The following is a 19,655-nucleotide window of genomic DNA, read 5'->3' as shown; positions in this document are numbered from 1 at the left end:
GGTGTGCTAACCGGGCTAGCTATCTTGGTGTAAAAAAATGATGTAAAGTAAGAATCTGGCATCCCTCTGTACATTTCTGTAGTCTGTGCTGCCTTCTTGTGAGAGCACTTCCTTTCCCATCCCTTGATGTGCTCTGTTTTAATTTCCTCAGTGTTTGTCCTGCTGGACATCTTGCTTGTAACTAGAAAACTGGCTCTCTGTACATATGTAAAGTCGTTTTTTATTGGTTCAGCTCCAGCTTGGGATCATCCATGTTGGAGAAGGTTCCATTTCAGGCCAGTAACAGTTCAACTGCCTCAGTAATTCTGACACATTCAAACACCTTAATATTGGAAAGTAAAACTTAGAACTGGAAAGAGACATGCAACAGGCCGATACTGCAGCTGGAAAGAGGATTCAGTCCTGTCACTTGGGACTTTGCCAGCACCCTACCGTTGTTTGGATACCAACTGTAACTTTATAGCTTCTCTCCAGCTCCCTAGGTCTGGTACATTCAGTTGAAGCGCTCAGTTGAAGCTGGGTGGCAAGCAGTACCCGTGTTCTTGTCAGGAAAGTGGCAGGTGAACATGCAAGAAAGGAAAGGCTAGAATACCTACCCTCTTCTGCTTGCCTCTGTACATGGAGGTGTGAGTCAGTGGGGTTCGTATCCTCTCTCTTCCAAAGGTTCCTGTCACTCCTAGGGATTGCTGAAGCGAAGTTCAGGCCAGTGAAGGCCAGTGGGCTCTGGCATTTCTGACCATAACTACAGATAGTGCTCCCTCGTGGGGGAAAAGAAATAGAGATATAAACAACTTCATTCTCACTGAGAGTGCTTGAATTCTCATTTTGCACAGATCGGAAAAGTTCCTATGCCGAGCAAGCCTTTGCTAGGGCCTGCAAAGCAGCGCAGTGTCACAGTACAGAAGTGAACGTTAATGCTACATGCAGATAAAATGTGTATGATGAGAGAGGAGGAAGAAATGCAAAGTGATCCTGCTCTGTAGACCTGAGCTAATGCAAGCAACCTACATGAGCATATAATAGCTGGTTAGTATTTCAGGAAATGTTAGGTGTTGCTCAGTTCAAATTAACAGCGACTGTGCTTCTTTCAAAGGTACCCCTCTGTACTGAAAGATAATCTTGTTCCGATGTGTTTCAGGCTCATCTGAGCAGCTGGACACAGAGCGAGCAGTGATGACCTTGTTCTCAGATCCCAAAGAGGCTGCTTCTTGGAAGGCTGCCTATTTCTATTGCTTGAGCAGCAGCAAGCACTTTCTGGAACAGATTCTGGTATGGCCATAAAGTCATTAAAAGGGAAACCCAGTGGTGGCTAACGTCAGTCCCTGTATTCCAGATATCTTAATGACTTGCAGAGGCATTTTATATTCTGATAACACTTACTAGGAGTCATGACTTCTGGGAACAAGGAGTTAACTGATGATAACTCCCCTCAAATTTAACTGTATGATGGACTCGGAGGGTTCAATGAGATTTTGGAAATGGTGCTCTGCATGCAGACTGAACATTATATCTTGAGGAAATAGGAAGTCCTGTGTTCTGCGTGCAATTTTGTTGGCTAGTCCTGTTGATTTACCCCATGACCTTGGACTAGTCACTTGGCTTTTGTGAAGCTGATAGACTTTAGGCAATGAGGCTTTTGAAAGGGTTTGCAAGGTGAAATTAATGTTTGTAAAGAGCTTAAAGATCTGCTGAAAAATACTCTGGTACAAATTAAATTATTCAGATGTATTTACATGGAGAGAAGAAACAGAAGCCTAGCAGTCACTGGTATGAACGTAGCTCCACTTCTGGGTTAAGCTACTGATTCAAGATTCTTACATAAAGCCCTTGATAGAGATCTACTCAGTAGAAAGAAACCAGTGATAGTGTAGTGAGGGAGTGTGAGTCAGTTCTGTAGCAAACATTTGGAGTAACCTGATGGCTTGTAAAATATGAGCTTAGGAAACTTCCAAATGCAGAACCTCACCCTTTTTGCAAAGCTAATGCTGAAACAGCTCCTCACGTAAATTGCTACGTTCGTAACTCTGCGTTTTAGAAAGATAAATATTTCTCCCTTTTGCTTTCTAGGTGACTGCATTAGCTTTGCTGAAAAGAGAAGACTTCTCAGGCCTGAACAGCTTACTGAGGAGAGAATTCAACCCCCTCAGTCGCCTTTTGGTCTTGCTAGGATGGACTCACTGTCGTAGCTTGGAATCGGCAAAAGCATTGCTAAGGGCTCTTCACAAAACTCGGGTAAGCTGTCAGCGAAGGCAAGTGGGAACGTTAAAGTGCTGTGCCCTCAGTCTGAATCCAGTTAATTCAGTTTGTTTACTTAAGTTGTTAGTTGGGTTTCTGACTCTTTTTTTATCCTGGTGTACAGGAGAAAAAAAAAAAGCCATGTTACAACCTGAAATTGTGAGAATCTGAACTGTGAATTTTCTTCCAATCAAAGATAAAATGGGGAGTTTCTTCTGAGCGTTTTGATTTTCCTGAAAAGGGTATTTGCCTTTTTGCTCAGCTATGATCTGAATATGATTGCCCTGGAAATTATGAAAGCTCGCCTTATGTGACCTGTTCAGCCCTTTATTGTTTATACTAGAGAGAGCCAGAGAGCACCAGCAGTTGACTCTGGTTTTGGAAGGAGCAGGAGGACGCTTTGCAACATCACTTGGCCCCAGGGACAAGCACTGGATAGTGACAAGTTCTAGTCACAACTGATCTGAGTTCAGTAATGGGGGAGCTAAGAAATTTCCTATGTGCATTCCCAGAATAAAATCAACTACATGACACAAATAACGAGGGCTATGACTGAAAGATCCACCTTGTTCCCAAGTCTTCCTCTTTGAAGAAGTCAGATAGTTCTACCTCTGGAGGTGCAGCTGCAGTTCAGTGATGGCTGCCTGCAGGCATGTGGCTTGGAAGGCAGAGGTTGTGAGAGAGGGAGCCTTACGCTGCTGGATCATTGGGGCAGATCTAACCTAGGTGGTTGTTGCCTTAATGGAGTTACTATCTAATGCCTATTCAGTAGCCTCTGTAAAGTGAATGTCTTGGTCTGATTTTAGCAGGCAGGTGTCTGTAATAGAAAAGCACATGGAAAAGGAAAATGAGTATCTGCTACCCAGTATAGCATTTGGTCTGGGACATTATTAGTTCTAGGAGTTAAAGTTCTGGACTAGCATTAGAAAGCATTGATCTTCTTCTTGAGAGCTGAACTTGAACAGGGACATAGCTGTCTTCCTGTGGTCTGTAAGTATGTCAAGTGAAGGCTGACAGACTTTTCTCCTTCAGGTATTCCTTTATCTTTGTCTTTGTTACAAAGCTGGCAATTTTTGGCACTTAAGACTCCTTTATCCATAGGGTAACTTTTATGAACATCCCATATGTGACACAGGCTTGGTTCTGCTGTTGTGTTTGACTAGATAAAATAATCCCTTTTACCAAAAATTATTTGCCTTTCCATTTAGGATCTGTGCAATGACTCAGTATTAAAAGATTTCTGTGATGGACTCTGGGCTCAGGTGAAAGTCGTTGAATGGTGCATACAGCAAAACAGGTAAAACAGTCAGAACTTTTTCCAAACTGTCTTGCCAAAGCTGCCTATTAGTCAAAGTTATATAAGCGAATAGAAAGTGTGTTCTTTCTGTGACTCTGGGCTAGTAGTCTCCTAGTGACTATCACAGGCTCTTGAAATTGCTTCCTGGATGTTAGTTATGCTATTTTTTTTATTCTTTTTAATTGCAGTGATTTAGTTGAATCGGAGTTAGCATGAGAGAGAGATCTTTCAACATGATTGAGAGGTCCAAGTCTATTTATGCCACCTTTTTGTTTGTTCTCTCTTGCAGTATTACTATCCCAAATAAGGTTCTTCTGCAACACTTGCACGGTCTAGATTGCCACACTGCAGTGTACACTCTTCATCACCTCACGAACATACTGGCACTGAACGAAGATGATGTCATTGAGCTTCTTCAAAAGGTTCCTGCTAGAGACCAACAGATGCAGGGTAAATGTGTAGGATTGTGAGAACACGGGAATATCCCTGATCCATCAAAGTGTGTGCTGCTCTATGCTTCTGTCAGAAAGAATCTGTTCTTCTGACCTGCTTTTTTAAATCGGAAAAATACCATTTATCAGGCACTTTATCGAAGAAAAGGCCCTTGAAAGCCTTTTCAAGATGATAGCAAAACTTTGCATATGCTCATAACATGTGCATACTTTTTACCAGACTGTTTCAGGAAAAAAAAACAATGTAGGAGCTTCCTTGTTGTGTTACTTAAAACTGACGTAATTCTAAAAATATCTTATGTGCCATTCGTTGTCACTTATGTGTTTTGTAATACCCTTAGCTTGAAATGTTAAGTGCATGTTTTGGATTTCAGGCAACACTGGAGCAAAACCAAATGACATTGATAATATCTTATCAGTGTAATATCTTCATTTTTAAAAATGCATTTATTCTCATATTAAGCCTTAAAAAATCGACTTTAATAATACAATCTGTAAGGCTTATCCTACAAGCTGTCTTTACATCCTCCTCTCCTCATTTCTCTCTTCCTCTTACCCTCCAATTCAGTGCTCAAAATATCAGATATTGCTGAACACACTGCAGTTTTAAGTGAGTGTGCCCATGTTATGCTCTCTGATTTAGGCCTGTGTCTAAGTCAGGCTGCTGCTATTTTACTACTGTTTTCTGACAGGGTCTCTCTTAGTAATGGAAGACTAGTCAGGAAGACTAAAATTTGTTGGAGACTAGAAAGCTGTAACTTTTTGCACCTTATTCCATTTATGGATAGGGATTTTTACATGCGTAATGTCAGCTTGAGTTACATTGACATCTGTTAGTGATGTGTCTTTACAGATTTTTCCAAGCTGCCTAATGGGAAGCAGTTTTCTCTGCTTTCAGTATCCATTTGAGATAGTGGTTTCCAGCTTGTTTTTACTGGCCTTGTTAAATTATAACTGTCTTGAATAAGTCTTAAGAAGTCTTTGACTGAGACTGTGTATCAATCTCCTTAGTGTCCTGCTTTTTAAAATTAATGGTTTTGGTGGTAATATTGAGTTTTTAATCAGTCTTCATGTTTTAATTCTATGCTCCTGGAATTCTGTCAGAAATCTTTCAAAGACAGGAAGAGGTAGGCCCATCGGATCGTCTGGGAGCTTCGTGGCTGTGGCAAAGCATTCTAGCTCTAGTTTCTCTCCTTTTGGATCACTTTAACTCACAGAACTACTTAATAGAGGACAAATCCTTCCTTTCTTTTCAGCCCAGTGACTATTGTAAAAGTCAGACACTTCCATAAACTGTTTAGTAGAATCCCCTTTATAGTAATATATTCTGAAATTTAAAGGAAGGAGAGGAGTTCTCAAGTTTTTGGTTTGTCTGATGTGAAAGTGTCAACAGGCTTTTTTTTTTTTTTTTCTTCCCCTCACCCCACTTGCTTCCTCTTCATCCTGACACACATCTACCTGTTAGCAGCAAAAATGAAACTGAAGAAGTGGTACTTGTTGACAGCTCTGTGCAGACACCCCTCAGATCAGACAAGTTTGTGATCCATCATGCCAACAAAAAAAGGATGGCCAGAAACTTCCCCATTAGTTATATAATTCAAGAATAAAGTGTTAATATTTCTGGGGTAGGAAAAGCAAGTGCTTATAGTTACACAGCAGTTCCAAGGAAAAGGGTTGGTTTAAGCACAACTGTTGCTACAGATGCCCTGCATCTAAGTCCTTCCATGAAGGAGACAAAACTATTATACACTAGCAATTTGATGCAAGTTTATCCTGTGGTATCTCCAGCAAAGCCCGGGTATCTCCAGCAAAGCCCGGGTATCTCCAGCAAAGCCCGGGTATCTCCAGCAAAGCCCGGTATCTCCAGCAAAGCCTGTCTCTTTTCAGAGACTTGTGTTTGTCAAATCTCTGGCTTCAGTAGCCTGAAGTCCTCTTATGAGACAGCAGTGGTGAGAACTTTTCAGATACTACATATTAGTGTAGAGCTCCTAGTGAATTATGGCGTTACCATGTCTTTTTAGGTTCTGAGCAGGACTCATCTTTGGGTATTTCCTCAGTTCTGTCTGCTGTGTACATTATAGTTTCTGCTATTGCTGCTGTTTAGAATTGCAGTGACAGGGAATAATCGCTTTCAAACTGTGCACTCAGGTTTTCTGTCTTGGGTTTTTTGTAGTTTGAGATGAGTTCATGCTGGTGTCTTTCTTTGAAACTATGCTCAAGCCATGTGGGTGACAGTGCTGAAACATTTCTAGATAATGCTGTTCAGCCCCCATGTTTGGATGGGGGTAATACCAGTACATTACCAGTGCTCTGTTTAAAAAAACATCATGAATGCTTCCCCTGCATGACCAAGAGGCAGAGGGACAGCGTATGCTTTGTATAAGAATGTCGTAGGATAGCAGATACGAATACTGATTTAACAGTTTTGTCACTGTTTTTTTTTCCTTCTTTTTTTGGGACAACTTTTGCATAGTAGTTTGATAGTTCATCTAAAATCAGAATGACAGAGCATATGACTCTATATTGTGTCCCTGGGTGAAGGGAGTGATGATACATCTTGTATGTTATTTGCAGCTCTGCTGTTTCACTGTGGTAAGAAGGGACCATGTCTCTAGCATGTGACACCTTTTCTGTTCTCCCAAAAAAAAAAAAAAAAGGAGGAAGTAGTGGTTCATGTAGTGCTTCTCTAAGTTGCCTTTATTATGCCTATCACATGGGGGTTTTTGTTGTTGTTGTGCGGGGATGTGGTTTGGTTGTTTTTCAGTGGCCATTTATGTGTCTTTGGTTTGGCAAGCCATTATGGATAGAATCAAATTGCAGTTTCTATGCATTAGTACAAATCTGTAGAAGCGATGGTACTCTAGTCTCATCACGGTCACGGCCAGTCTATACACTATCTATTAATTTATTGTGTATTAGTACACAAATTTTAGGTTGCTGGAAACAGATAGGGCCTTGTGTTGTAAGTGCAGCAGCACATTTAACCACATACCTGTAATGAGACTTATTTATGAGCCCATTTTGATTGTTCTGTGTTGTAACCTGGTCCTGCAATACAAACTGGCAGAAAATTTCCGTTTCTGAAAGGGGATTCAGACTTGATTTTTCTGTATTCATCTTTTTTTCCTTTTCCCCTTTCTTGTTGTGAAGTAATGGCGGGGTACAGCAAAGCTGGGATGCAGTTGACTCTGAGGAAGAAAGCAGGAAAGCATTGCTGCGTGAAAACAGCAGGAGGGAAATTAACCTTTTGTTCTCTCTTTTTTTTTTTTTTTTTTCCTGTTCCCCTTGTTGCCCCGCACCCTTATTTCCCTCCACAGTGGCATCGGTTCCTAACATCCTGAGTCAGCAACGCAATCTGGCGCTCTTTCGAGCATTTTGCGCCATGAAGTATGCTATCTATGCTCTCTGTGTGAATTCACACAGACATTCCAAGTGCAAAGATTGCGTACGCAGCCTTCTTGGTGATATCCCGGAAGACTCAACTCCTCCTGAAGAACCTGCAGGTGATCGGCCTGCTTTCTCGGGTTCGTTAGCTTCTGTTTCTGTATTTGCTGGGCTCTGAATTGTCACTTAGTATTAGGGTAATAGTACACCCTGCACAAACATAATGTTTTTACTCAGTGGGCTATGAACGCTTTGCAAACATATCTATTGGCATTTCTGTGAGGTGTTGTTACCTTTAGTAGTAATGGATATGGATAAGCTACCTTAAATGATTTAGAACAAGGCAGGTAATTGTATAAAAAACGCAGTGCAAGAAGAAAGTGATATTAGATATAGGTGAGTTGTGGCAAGCATGCTTTTGTAAGAGCTCATTTCCCAGAGCCAAAACTGATTTAATAGTTAAAATAGGTGTAGTCTGAACCTGCACTTCATTGCACAAGGTAATGATTGCAACTGCTAAGAGGGAGGAGGCACAGTGGTCTTCCAAATGTAAAACATTGAACATGTAGGTACTTGATTTGTAGAGAAATGATCACCTCTGAAACGCTGGGACAGTCTCCTACTGTAGGATTTATTTGGAGGGCAGAGGTGGGAGGAAAGAAGTCCTGGAAAATGTTGTAAGCGTTCTTATTTTTATTTCTACACATACAGATTGCTCATCAGTCTTTCCTCAGTACCTTGTGAAATGTCAGCAGTTCTTAAGGAGTGTTCCTGCTCCTCTGCGCCTGGAGCTTCTGGAGAACATCTTCTCCTTGCTTTTTGTTTCCTGCAGCGATCTCCACACTGAGACTCTCCAACCTGAGGACTATGTAGAGGATGACGATCTCGACAAAAAGAGTTGTGCTGTGAGTGTGGAAGACAGTGCTAGCCGACGGTCTTCTACCTCAGAAAGTCCACAGCACCTAACAGAGGCTGGCAAGAAATTAGGGAGGCACCTGCCAGCTGCTCAGGCAGTCCATTCAAATACTCAAGCTCTTCCTGGCTCAGAGTTGAGCAGCAAAAGCTGTAAATCTTCTCAGCAGAGCTACCTGGATCTGAAACACTTTACCAGTGGTGTCACTGGATTTTTAGTGGATGACGTGGCCATGGATGCCTTCCTCACGTTGCTCCTCAACCATCTGGAAGAAATTCAGAGTTCTCTCCCGTGGGACTCCAGTAATGTGCTTCGTGAAGAGCTAGAGCTTGTCGAGTGCTTGAATCTTTCTGCAAGCAGAGATAGTTTTGGGAGTCGTGTGTTACAGTTTTCCAAATATCTTTCTGAAGCTCACTGGCGATACAAGGTGGTGATGAGTAACAGAAACGCAGGTAGGGTTCGTATTAGGTGCTTTCTAGTTACAGCTAGAAAGCTGTAGCTTTAGGTGCTGTTCTGTTACAGCTCTCCAGGCAACGCCCTCAAGACTAAATTCCCTGAGCGTATCATTGAAGAGGCATGTTTTGGTGAATGAGAGGGTGCCCTACTTAAAGATCACCTGGTTCTTCCGCTGTTGTTCAGTGGGAATGATCTCTATTCTATTTTTAAAAAGCTTGAGGCTTTTTTTTTTTTCCCTTCTCTACTTGGACACGTTGCTTCAATTTGCCTGTCATCTTGCTCTTCAGTCACAAGTTTTGTTGACAGTACAGTGATACAAAGGGGCAAAAAGATGTAAAATCCAATGCAAGCCAGATAGTGCCATCTCACTCATAGGTGTGTTGTTGATTTATTTTAGAGCACGTGTTAGAAACATATCTCGCAGAGAGTTTTGTTATTCTGGGATGCAGACCACTCCTCAGGAGTATCCTGCCACTTCCTAGCACTGCTGCCATCAGTTTTTTTTGCTCATATCGTGCTGTGGCTTATTGTGTATCTCAAACTGTGCAGAGTCCATGTTCCAAGAAAGACCAGGTAGCGGAGCAGCCTGGGCATCAAGCCCTCCAAGCACAGGAGCTTGGCTGGCAGAGGGAAGGGCATTTGGATTCTGGAGGTCTGGCTGAAGTGCACAGGTGCAAGTTTGGCACTGACCTCAACCTGGCAGTGTTAGTTTCATAATCACAGCTGTGTGACTGGAATCGCATCATCTCAGCCCTTGTTGATAACAGTCCCTTCAGAATGGCAGTACTAAAACAGGCCCCTGCTGCCTCCTAGCTGTTGTTCTGCCCTTAGGAAGGGGTATCTTCAAAACATCCTTATAGCATCTCCAGCCTGGATGGTAAAATATTTAAAATGCAAATAACTCCTTTGGAGCTGAAAGCCATGAAGGGCTTCCCAGTGTTTGCCCTGCTACTACTTCCTTTTTGCCGTTTTCAGGGTTCATGCCAGTATGGGGTTCCATAAGGGACTTAAGTTTGCAGCAGCTGACCCTGTCTGCTTATTAGGTGTAGCCTGCCCTTGTTAAAGAGGCAGGAAAGCAGTTTCCCCAGTCACTGGTAGCAAAACCAGTTCCAGACTTGCCTTAGATTTGACTTTATTTACGCTGTTGGTAGAGAGCTGATGTCTCACTGGCCTGGCCCTTTCAGATTAATACCTTCAATGAAAGGTGAATGATGATCTTGAAAGATGGGCTTTGTTCTCAGAAGAATCTGGTGACAGTCCCGTATCTGATGAGTTCAGAGAATCTGGGGATGACTGATTTGATCGCTCATTACGCTAAGCTCAAATGATCCAAGGAGGGGCCTTTCCAGACCTGTGTTTAACCATTTCTGAAGGCTACCCTTATAAAGGAGTAGATTTGATGGGGCTGGGGAGCTCAAGAGAAGAATCACAGAGTAGCATCCAGGAACAAGTCTACAGTTTCTAAGAAATGTTTTGGTATGCTGTAGTTGAGGAGATTAACTCTTCTGGAGTAGGTTCCTCTGAGGTGATTTCTTTTGGCCGGTTTCATGAATGTTTCAGTAGACAGTGCTCAGCCTTTATGTTGAAAAGGACTGTAGCTTTCTGTGGGGTTCTGTACTGTTTCGTGTTAATTTTTGTCAACAAATGAGGATAATTATTTTGGAGAATATCTTCCAAGGAAAGGCAGCTGACTTTCCTTGACACTGCATGTCTCTTAAAATTTTTGTCCCAGGGATCGCACCCTATTAGTTGTTCAATTTCAGAATTGTTGACTAGGTTAGGGTTCTTATTACCTGGTAGTACTGGGGAACCGAGTGGATTTGATTTGTCATTACGGTTTTCCCGAAACACCTGTTTTACTGTTCTCATTCCTACTCTTTTTGCCTGTTTCTAGCTGTGTACAGGCTTGGACTTGGCCTATTTTTCTGCGTAGTTGTACTCGCTAGGAGTGTGTGGAAGGTACAATCCCTTCCAAGCAGTATTAGATATACAGGTGAAAAAACACAGTATTAGTTGAATCACATCCAAATTACTCTGAGGAGCTGTTTTAAACTTTACTGCAGAAGAGCTCTTTAGCTGAGATCGAGTGCATTTCCTTTGTTTGTAGGTTTGCCATCAGTGCTCTGCCTATGTAGATGTATATGTAGATAGACTCATCAAGGCAGACAAGCACTCGTGTTTGTGTCCTGTCCAGCTATTTGGTAATGTTTTTGTGTTTAAATTTATCTTTTCACAGAACATCAGCTTGCAGCATCCAGACAATACTGCTCTTTAATCAGGTGCTCGAGCTTAAGGAAGCGAAGTAGATCTCAAAGGTACAAGACAGGTGAGTCGAGAAAATGACTTACAGAAGACATCTCTGAAGTGCACATCATACTGCGGAGCTCTGATAGCTGAAAGCAGTTAGATTTACTGGACAGGAAATAGCACACTAGATTAACTTTCTTCAGTTTGCTAACTGGTTTGAAGTGTAATCCACTACACTTCAAGTTGTACACTACAGTTGTACTTGGATTTATGTTGTTTTCCTAAAGCCTACCTGCACAACTAAAAGATAACTCATTTTAAATTGAGGTAAGGAAATAACAGAATCTGTACTGTAGTTTCAAGTTCCTCCTCAAAAATCAGATTATGTATGAAAGAAGTTATCTCCACTATATCCAGTGACCATTTGTTATATTTTTATTCATATCACTGTAGTATCTAAGGAACAAATTTACAGGAACGTTTGTGACTTAAATTCACACCCTCAGGAGAAAGCTTGCTCCCTCTCCCTTTTTTTTAATTTACTTTTTATAAGGTAAGGCTGGTGTTGGAGTGGGATATTTTCAAATAAGATGCTTTAAAGTATCTGACATTCATCACTGATAGGCAAGAGACTTTGATGGAGTGGCCCAGCATTTTCTTCAAATCAGTGCATTTATTATAGGCATCAGTGATGGCTCATTTGTGAGGTACTCTTGAAGAGCTCTTGCGATTGCCTTATCTGCTATTTGTAGGAAACTGTGATTGCCTTGTCCAGTCAAAATGCATTTCATGTGCTGTTTTTGTTTTTCATTTTAGGGAAAGAGAGAACTTCCAGTCCATCGTTAGAAAGTACAAGTAGTGAGCTAAGCACCAGTACCTCAGGTATTAAGCCACAAAACAGGAATTGCTCTGTTTTATCAACGTGCCCTGATAAAGTATTTGCTTGACTGGTGAATTACTGCTCTGTGCAGGACAGAAGTAGAACTCTTCACTTCTTAGAGCTCCCCACCTTTGGCAGACTTTTCTCTAGTTAAATAGTATATATTTCTTTTCAAATAAGAGAATTTTTTTTTCTTGGTGTTTTTTCAGAAAACCATCAAAAAAGTAATAGATTGGTAGTCGAGCGATGTGAAACGTACTTAAGCTTAGAAGAAAAGATCGTATGAAGCCGTGCAGTTATCTTTCTCAGATATGGGCATATCAGAGTCCTAAATTTTTCATCTCTGTCTCTCTATCTTTTATTTATATATGTGTGTGTGTGTATGTATATATGTATATAAATATATAAATATGAAATATATATAATATTATTTATATATATAAATGGTGATCCTGTTAAACTTGGCAGCTACCTTTTTTCTTTGTTATTGTGCTTAAACATGACTTAGCTTAAACAGCCTACTGCAAAGTTTGTGCTGAGCAATTGCTGTTATGGAAGTTTGAACTCAGTCTTTACAACTGAGACTTTGAAAGGGTGTAACAGTGAAGGTTATGCTAATGCTTACCCTGAGTAGACTGCAGAAACCTTTCAAAATCACTTGCTGCTACTGACATCTTGTTCTCATTTTCATGCTGACTTTACTAGTTTTCTTTGTGCTTGTTAGCTTTTATGTTAATTATGGTTTTTGCCTGACTCTCTCTCATTGGTTGGCTGTTGTTCTGGGGTACTTAGTTTGAATTATGCAGTATAAAAATCCCAGTGAATTTTTTGATAGAAGATAATTGTCAGTTATATCCACAGATGCCTTCTAGTTCTTTCTGTGAAAAAAGAAATGTTGTTGTCACCCTGAGTGACAGATGGTCTTGTGTTTTTTGGGTTGTGATCTCTTGGCTGGCTTTGAAAGCTAAGACTCATTGCTAGCCTCTGTCTTGGTTTCTGAGGAATGAGTGAATCTATCTTAGATTCTTGATTTATTTGGTCTAGTACTCGAAATTCCTCCCTCTATCAATATTGAACCAGTGCCCTAGCATAGCATCTGCATTATCTAGCTACTAAACAGTGTTACGTTTGGATCAGATGCAAAATGAAGGTTCTGACCAAATAGTAAAATCTTAGGAGAATTTTTAACAAGGGGCTTATTATCTGCGTTATGCTAAAACTGTTCTATAACTCTGCTCCTATATCTTTGTGTTAAATATGAGAAGTGCTGTTCTCTGATAATTGGCTATTATCTGATGAACTGTTTCCTCATAATAACATGCTGATTAATTCTCTTGTCTTGCAGAGGGAAGTACCAATAACGTGTCTAGTTGGAGTGATTTGGAAAGTAGGATGAGACCACAGCAGCAAAACTCTCTGATTCCTATGATGCTTTCCCCACCAGAATCACTCCTAGTTTCTTGTGTTTTGAGAGGAAATTTCATAGAAGCCCATCAGGTAAATGAGCTACATATATTTTGTACAACTTAGAATCTAATTTGGTATTGGCATTTGTTGTGACAGCTGATGAAGTTCATGCTCCTTCTGCATTAGCAAATACAGGGCTGAAGCATCTGGATGAAGTGAAAGAGTGACTCCCACAGTAAAAATAAGTGAAAGGAACAAAGATATTCCAAGATGACATCCCAAGGAGGCTGTTATGTAGATTTCGCACCCCCCAACACCTCTGGTCCAGTCCCATTCCCCCCAGGGGTATAAAAATTGCTCCTCTGAACCTGGGTTTTCAAAGCATGGAAATACACTAAGCTTAGCCAGCCCTGATTAAGTATCAACTGAATGAAGGAGAAGGTGAAGACTTCATATGAAGTCTCTTGAAGAAGCAGTATTTGAGCTGCTTGCTGTAGTCAGTGAATCAAAACCATGACTCTGCCCCTTAAGCTCAGCAGTAACATGCAAATGTATTCCCTACCCAAAGTGATGAGCACACGTATTTGAAGGTGTGTTGAGGCTAAATTCATGGTACTGAAAGTAGACAAAAAGAGTTGTAAGTAGCAGTCTGCACATCTGTAATTCTGTGCTCCCGTGTGGTTGTGCATACTTTTCTATATGTGGCTTTTGGGCTGATGCTCTGAAAAAGCATCTTGAAGTGCATCAGCAATTGGATCCTCTGCAAAAAGCAGTGACCTGGCCTGGCTGAGTTTTGAGATAACACTGTCACAGCAGTTGGTATCATTTAAGCGTTGCATAAGCAGCAGCAAACTGCCCAACTTGTTTGTTTTGTTTGACTGCAAACGTACTATTTCATCTTTTCCCTACTTACAGGCCCAAGAAGCATCTATATTCCTTTGTTACTCTGAGTTTCAGTATCTCTGATGGTAAAAAGTTCAAGCTTGGTTTGCATTCTGCTATTGGTTTAATAGTAGGAACTTGCACAACTCTGCTTATCTACTCTGTCTTTAAGTATCTAGAAGGTATTTCTTGCTGAATAAGAACTTGTTTAAAGTAGTTTATTTTAGACACCCAGCTTGCTAGATTCCTCTCATTACCTGGTATATTGAATGAAATCTTGAGGCATAGTTCTGAAAGACAGATATGCAGATTAATTCAAATCTTGTCTAGTAGCACATAATAGCTGAGATTTATTTAAAAAAAAAAAAGGTTGAAAACGGTCTCTGAAGCACTGTTCTTCAAGCGCTTAAAACTCTTGGGGGAGAATAAAAAATGCCTTTTCAGCCCACTATTTCTGTGTGTATATTTTTCAGTTAAAGTATCTATTTTATTTTATCCCTCCCCACCCCCTCCAAAAAACCCTCAGACTCTTGGATCTTTGAGAACTTCTTTCGATATGCTCTATAATTGTATTTATTGTTATTTTTGAAAGGTGGCTTTGATGTTTAATCTGGATACTTCATCTTGTTACGGTGAGTTGATTTTCATGGAGCGCTACCAAGAGGTGGTACGAGAGATGGCCAGAGTGGAGCACAACATTGAGAATCAAACATCAGATGGCACTGGAGGCGTCAGGAAATCTGGCAGTGGCCGTTCAACGCTTCAGGCTATTGGGAGTGCAGCAGCAGCTGGTAAGGACTGGGGTTTCTTTAGTCCCATTCATTAAAGGTGAAAAAGTGGAAAACGGGGAAAAATAACTTAAATACTGCCTTAAGAAGTGTGATAATTGTTCAGAAGAGTAAGTGGGTTGTCTTTGACATAGAAAGAGACTGAGAATGCTGGAATTTGCTGTTGATGCCCAATTGGATCGGTTTGATCCGCTCTGCAGGAATTGGTCCATGAAGCAGGCCATCTGTTGAATTTCATTCTTAAACAATTAGAAAATCCTATCCGTTAAAGGATCTAAGATAAATATCCCATTTAATTAGTGATGGTGTGTTTTCTTACTTATGTAGGCATGGTATTTTATTCCATCTCGGATGTTACTGATAAATTGCTTGCGACTTCTGAAAGTCTTGCCCCTGTTCTCCAAGAAAACTTCTGGACCAGCAACATCCAGCTTGAACATACTGATCCTCTGCGGGAAGTCCTTGAGGACCTCAGTCCTTCATCAATGGCAGCATTTGACCTAGCTTGTACTCAGTGCCATCTTTGGAAGACTTGTAAGCAGCTTTTGGAAACAGCAGAAAGAAAACTGTACAGTAGCCTCGAAACTCGGGGTAGGCTTTTGATTTCTCTGTTTATCAATATGGACGTGGGAGGGGAAGATGCCTTTATGTGCTGGGCTGTTTGTGCAAATACTGAGTCTTACTGAACTTCCAGTTTACGCTTTCATATTAGTTTCTCTATTTTTTCCACTCCTAACCTTTATTTTGCCTCCTTTGTCCAATGACTCTTCTAGGCCGCAGACCTGACTTTGTTTTACTGCACCCTGAAGGTATAAAGGGCTTCCCAGCAGTTCTTCAGCAAATCAGTAAAATTCTAAACTACTCTTGCACGTCACAAGGGCAGTCCAAGTCAGGTAGTATGCTTTGCTGATAATTTTCCATTTGAATGTGCTTATTTCAGATTCTTGTCTTCTCTCGAGATGGAAAATTTGAACTTTCCATTTTCTAGCTTTATATTTAAAAACAAAAAAGCGCAATTCTGAATAACTGGACGTCTCTGATTTTGACAAACTAGTTGTATTATAATACAGCTTTTAGTTATGTTGATCTTTTTCTGTGCAAAGATGCTTCCATATTTTTGCATAGTTGTTATTTCTTTTTCTTTTATTGTAGAGATCTCAGATGAGAAAGTTAGTAGCTATTTTCGATGCAGTATTGTAGAACTTCTGCAGGCTTGCTACCCTGCCTTGACTGAAGAAAGTATCACTAATGAGATTGTTTTATCGCAACATCTCGATCAAATTCTAAAAGCGCTGACGTGTGTTGAACGTTCTGTGGGTGAGTTAATTTTGTGATCATGAAGACTTAAATGCATCTAAACTTTGTGTTTTGTCCTGTGTGGTGTGGTGTTTTGTTTTTTTTGTTAAGCTATCCGAAACTAAAGTTCGTGGGTGCAACCCAGAAAACTATAAACCTAATAGTGATGTTCTTTCATGTATGCATAATACATGCATAATACATGCATGTATTTTTTTTGAATCACAAATGAGGTGTAAAAACTTATCTGTAATTCTTATAACCCAAGCATTCTTATCAGAGCTAAAATTGGGAACTTACCAGAGGAGAAAAGAAAATGTAAATGAGCATATCTGAGGTTATTACTTTTGCTATTTTTGTCTAATCCTAACAAGGAACTCTTGAAATATATTTTAACCTGACAGCTTATAGATAGTCGGGTGTCGTCTTCTTCCTGTTGCTTTTTCCTTTGTTTTTTATAAAAAGTAGATACACTTGTAAAGCTTTTGTAACATAATGTCCCTTCCAGTTTTCTCAGGGCTATCAAAAAATTCTTTTTCAGAATAAGTCTTCCAGGGATGTAGAACAACTAGAGCCTTTTTGCAAAGCTCTTTGCATTTTATAGCACTGGCGTTTTCCTCCCCCCCCCCCCCTTCACCAACCTTCTAAATCGCGTACAGATATTCATAAATATTTCAAGATCTTACAATTAATGAGCAAAAAGTTAGAAGAGCTTTAAGAGCTAAATGTTTTAGGGCATAAGGACAGCTGTGGCTTGGAATAGGTTTGTGTTAATACCACACAACGAGATATATTTCAGGCTTTTCGAAGCTGCCAGAGGCAAGGTTGCCAGTTTAGATGAACCATTGATTTATTCTGCTGTGAAAATTTCTTGCTTTCAATGAAGTTTTAATGCCTAGACTGTGGACTGTAATTGTAGAGAGGAAATTAAGCTAAATATGTTTATTTTTTGGCATTTAATTCTTACTTGAATGTTGAATCTGCCTCTTTTCCCTTAAACCAGACTCCAAAGGGAGCCTGCTTAGCACCTTGGTAGAACAGGCCTCTCTGAAACCTTTGGAACTGGAGAAACACCCAGTTTGGAATCAAACCCAGCTCCTGCTGAAAACTATTGACCAATATATCCAAACTACGCCAGAGAGCAGCACAAAGATAAACTTTGTGAAGACCTTCTGTGACTATATTACTACACTGGCTGCTGTTGTGTTACGAAGCCTGAATGCAGAGCTAGGTAAGTGGTTTCTGCTGGAAAGCCTGACCATGGGTGAAGTTACCCAGGCTGCATAGTCTGGCCTGATTCTGAAAAGTAACCATGTAAAAAGGGCTCCTTGCTAAACCTGTCTACTACCTATACATAATTGTTTTTTTCAATTATTATTTCTACTGATTATCGTATTGTGTGGGGTGTGGTTTTTTGTTTTGTTTTTTAACTAGTTTTTTAACTAGTATTATTTATATCTTAGCACCCAAGTCACCAACAGCTAAGATAGTAGTTGATTGCAGTGGGAAAACCAAAATGGTAATATTAAGTGCAGACTCAGATTTTGCACTTTAAAAAAGAAAAAAGAAAAAAAAAAAAAGCACCCCTTCCCCACAGCCCTCCCAAATTCTGACCACTACCCCTGTAAGGAAAGACTGACTTTTTCCTCCAGTGGATCAGCATTCTGTGTACTTCTGAGGTCTCTTAAAAGGCAGCCTAAGCCCCACTGCTCTAAAGGGACAGGAGGAGAGTGTTTTAGAAGGCTGTGTGGAGGTAACCAGGCAGAATTTTTCTCACTGAATCGAATGGTGATGGGGGTTCATGAAAAGCAATGCATGGTTAGCATATATAGCTGTTAGAAAGACAACACCGTTAACTGATAGGAGAAAAACATTTTCTCTTTTAGAGTCCAGTTTAGCTGCACTAATGCAAAATACCACAATACTGATTTTAGAGAGTGTAGAGGATAAGGAAAGCAGGCAAAGAACTGTTTTCAGAAAGGCTGGTTCAGCTCAGGCTGCTGTCGTGCCAGCAATAACTTCTATACAGACATGATTCAGCCCCCAGTGACTTACTGCCAAAACCAAAAAATGTGTGATATTTAAATACTGAGTTAGTCTTATTGTGCTAGAAGGTGAAAGGAAAAGGTGAGTTTGAGAATCTGCTTACAGTCACTCAATAGTGGATACAAAGGCATTTCGGCAGTGCTGGCCAGGGTTTTACTCCAATTTTAAAAGCAGTTCTGTGCTGTTTTTACCTCCTGCCCAGCCCCTGCCATCTCCTTTGCTCACCTGGAGTTGATTAGGGCCGGGACTCTTTAATCTACACCCAGAGAATCCTCAGAAACGAATACTGTACATGTTCTGTCTCTTGCTACAAATATATGTTTGCTAAAAGGCTGAAGTAAAGTTGCTAAACGAATTGTACCTAGATCTCCCTTAAAAGTGAATAGCATTCCATAAAGCACCCTACCTGTTCTGGTAACACATACAGTAAAATGTGAGCCAATGATGCAAAATAATCAAATGCCTTATACCTTTCTCTGGATCTTAGTTCACTTATGTAAATGTGGACCTTCAAATGTGAGCAAAGAAGCTTCAGGCTCAGGCTTTTAAAACTTGTGTTTCTAAAACGAGACTTGGTTGGTATATTCAGCTAATGTGTTTTCTTATAATAGATGTTCTGTCTTGCTCTAATTTTTAAAGATATATCTGCAGAAGTGAAAGTGGGGAATCCTTTCATACTGCTACAACAGAGTCCATCTCACCTGCTCTCCCAGCTTGTGTTTGAGAAACAGGTTCATCCTGACAGGTTGGTGCTTTTCAGGTATACTTATCTAGGTAAATTTAGCGTTAGTGAGTTTGGACCTCATAAGTCTGCTATGGTTACTTAACACAGGCTTTACAGTCTCCCTTTGCTTTATCCCACCAGCAGGTCACTTAACGTGTAAGGGTTGGTGTGCAGGGAGGAGCATAATCAGTGGCTTCTCTACCGAAATAGCACTGAAGATTTTTGCTTGTTAAAGCTATGGCTCCATATTTTTGACAGTTGCTGTCTGTTGGGGGGGGGGGGGGGGGGGGGGAAGTGCTTCTGTATGTACTTTTTTTATCTGTGACAGTGGAGAGCAGTAGACTTGCAGCTTAGAAGTATAACAAAAAAAAAACCCAAAAAACAGACCAGTAGGGCTTCTTAGGAAGATGATTGGGCGTGAGTCTTGCACGGGCCAGTTGGTAGACGGAATAATCAAAGTTGTTTTCATCACAAACAACTAAACTGGGCTGGTATGGAAAGTTTCCAATTTAACAAAGTAGCTCTTAAAAAGGTGAGCACTAACAGTAAACTGGTTTCGTATGTGGCGTTTAGGTAAAAGTTAATGTTTGAGAAGTTCCACTTTAAAAGAATGGCATGATAAGCTCTGAATTATCATCCTTGTGCTGT

The 19,655-nt window shown here is 40.5% G+C and overlaps 1 protein-coding gene across 5 annotated transcripts in view; it reads left to right on the top strand.

The window, feature by feature from the left end:
- Window positions 1-19,655, top strand: part of ZFYVE26 (zinc finger FYVE-type containing 26) — a 54,565-nt gene that overhangs the window by 5,587 nt on the left and 29,323 nt on the right. For 4 of the 5 annotated variants that reach the window (XM_068946224.1, XM_068946223.1, XM_009668887.2 and 1 more), the window contains exons 5-19: window positions 1,139-1,269; window positions 2,068-2,232; window positions 3,444-3,532; window positions 3,822-3,982; window positions 7,302-7,508; window positions 8,080-8,733; window positions 10,974-11,063; window positions 11,801-11,866; window positions 13,210-13,361; window positions 14,746-14,944; window positions 15,269-15,532; window positions 15,715-15,834; window positions 16,094-16,258; window positions 17,241-17,468; window positions 18,923-19,028. In XM_068946224.1, coding sequence (XP_068802325.1) covers window positions 1,139-1,269; window positions 2,068-2,232; window positions 3,444-3,532; window positions 3,822-3,982; window positions 7,302-7,508; window positions 8,080-8,733; window positions 10,974-11,063; window positions 11,801-11,866; window positions 13,210-13,361; window positions 14,746-14,944; window positions 15,269-15,532; window positions 15,715-15,834; window positions 16,094-16,258; window positions 17,241-17,468; window positions 18,923-19,028 — 2,797 coding nt within the window. The remainder of the gene's footprint in view (window positions 1-1,138; window positions 1,270-2,067; window positions 2,233-3,443; window positions 3,533-3,821; window positions 3,983-7,301; window positions 7,509-8,079; window positions 8,734-10,973; window positions 11,064-11,800; window positions 11,867-13,209; window positions 13,362-14,745; window positions 14,945-15,268; window positions 15,533-15,714; window positions 15,835-16,093; window positions 16,259-17,240; window positions 17,469-18,922; window positions 19,029-19,655) is intronic. The other variant, XM_068946225.1, reaches the window with a different exon arrangement.

This window comes from Struthio camelus, chromosome 5 (genome assembly GCF_040807025.1).
Source record: "Struthio camelus isolate bStrCam1 chromosome 5, bStrCam1.hap1, whole genome shotgun sequence".
Taxonomy (NCBI): Eukaryota; Metazoa; Chordata; class Aves; order Struthioniformes; family Struthionidae; genus Struthio; species Struthio camelus.
Note: the sequence above shows the minus strand (reverse complement) of the source record. Positions and strands in the feature narration are given on the sequence as shown.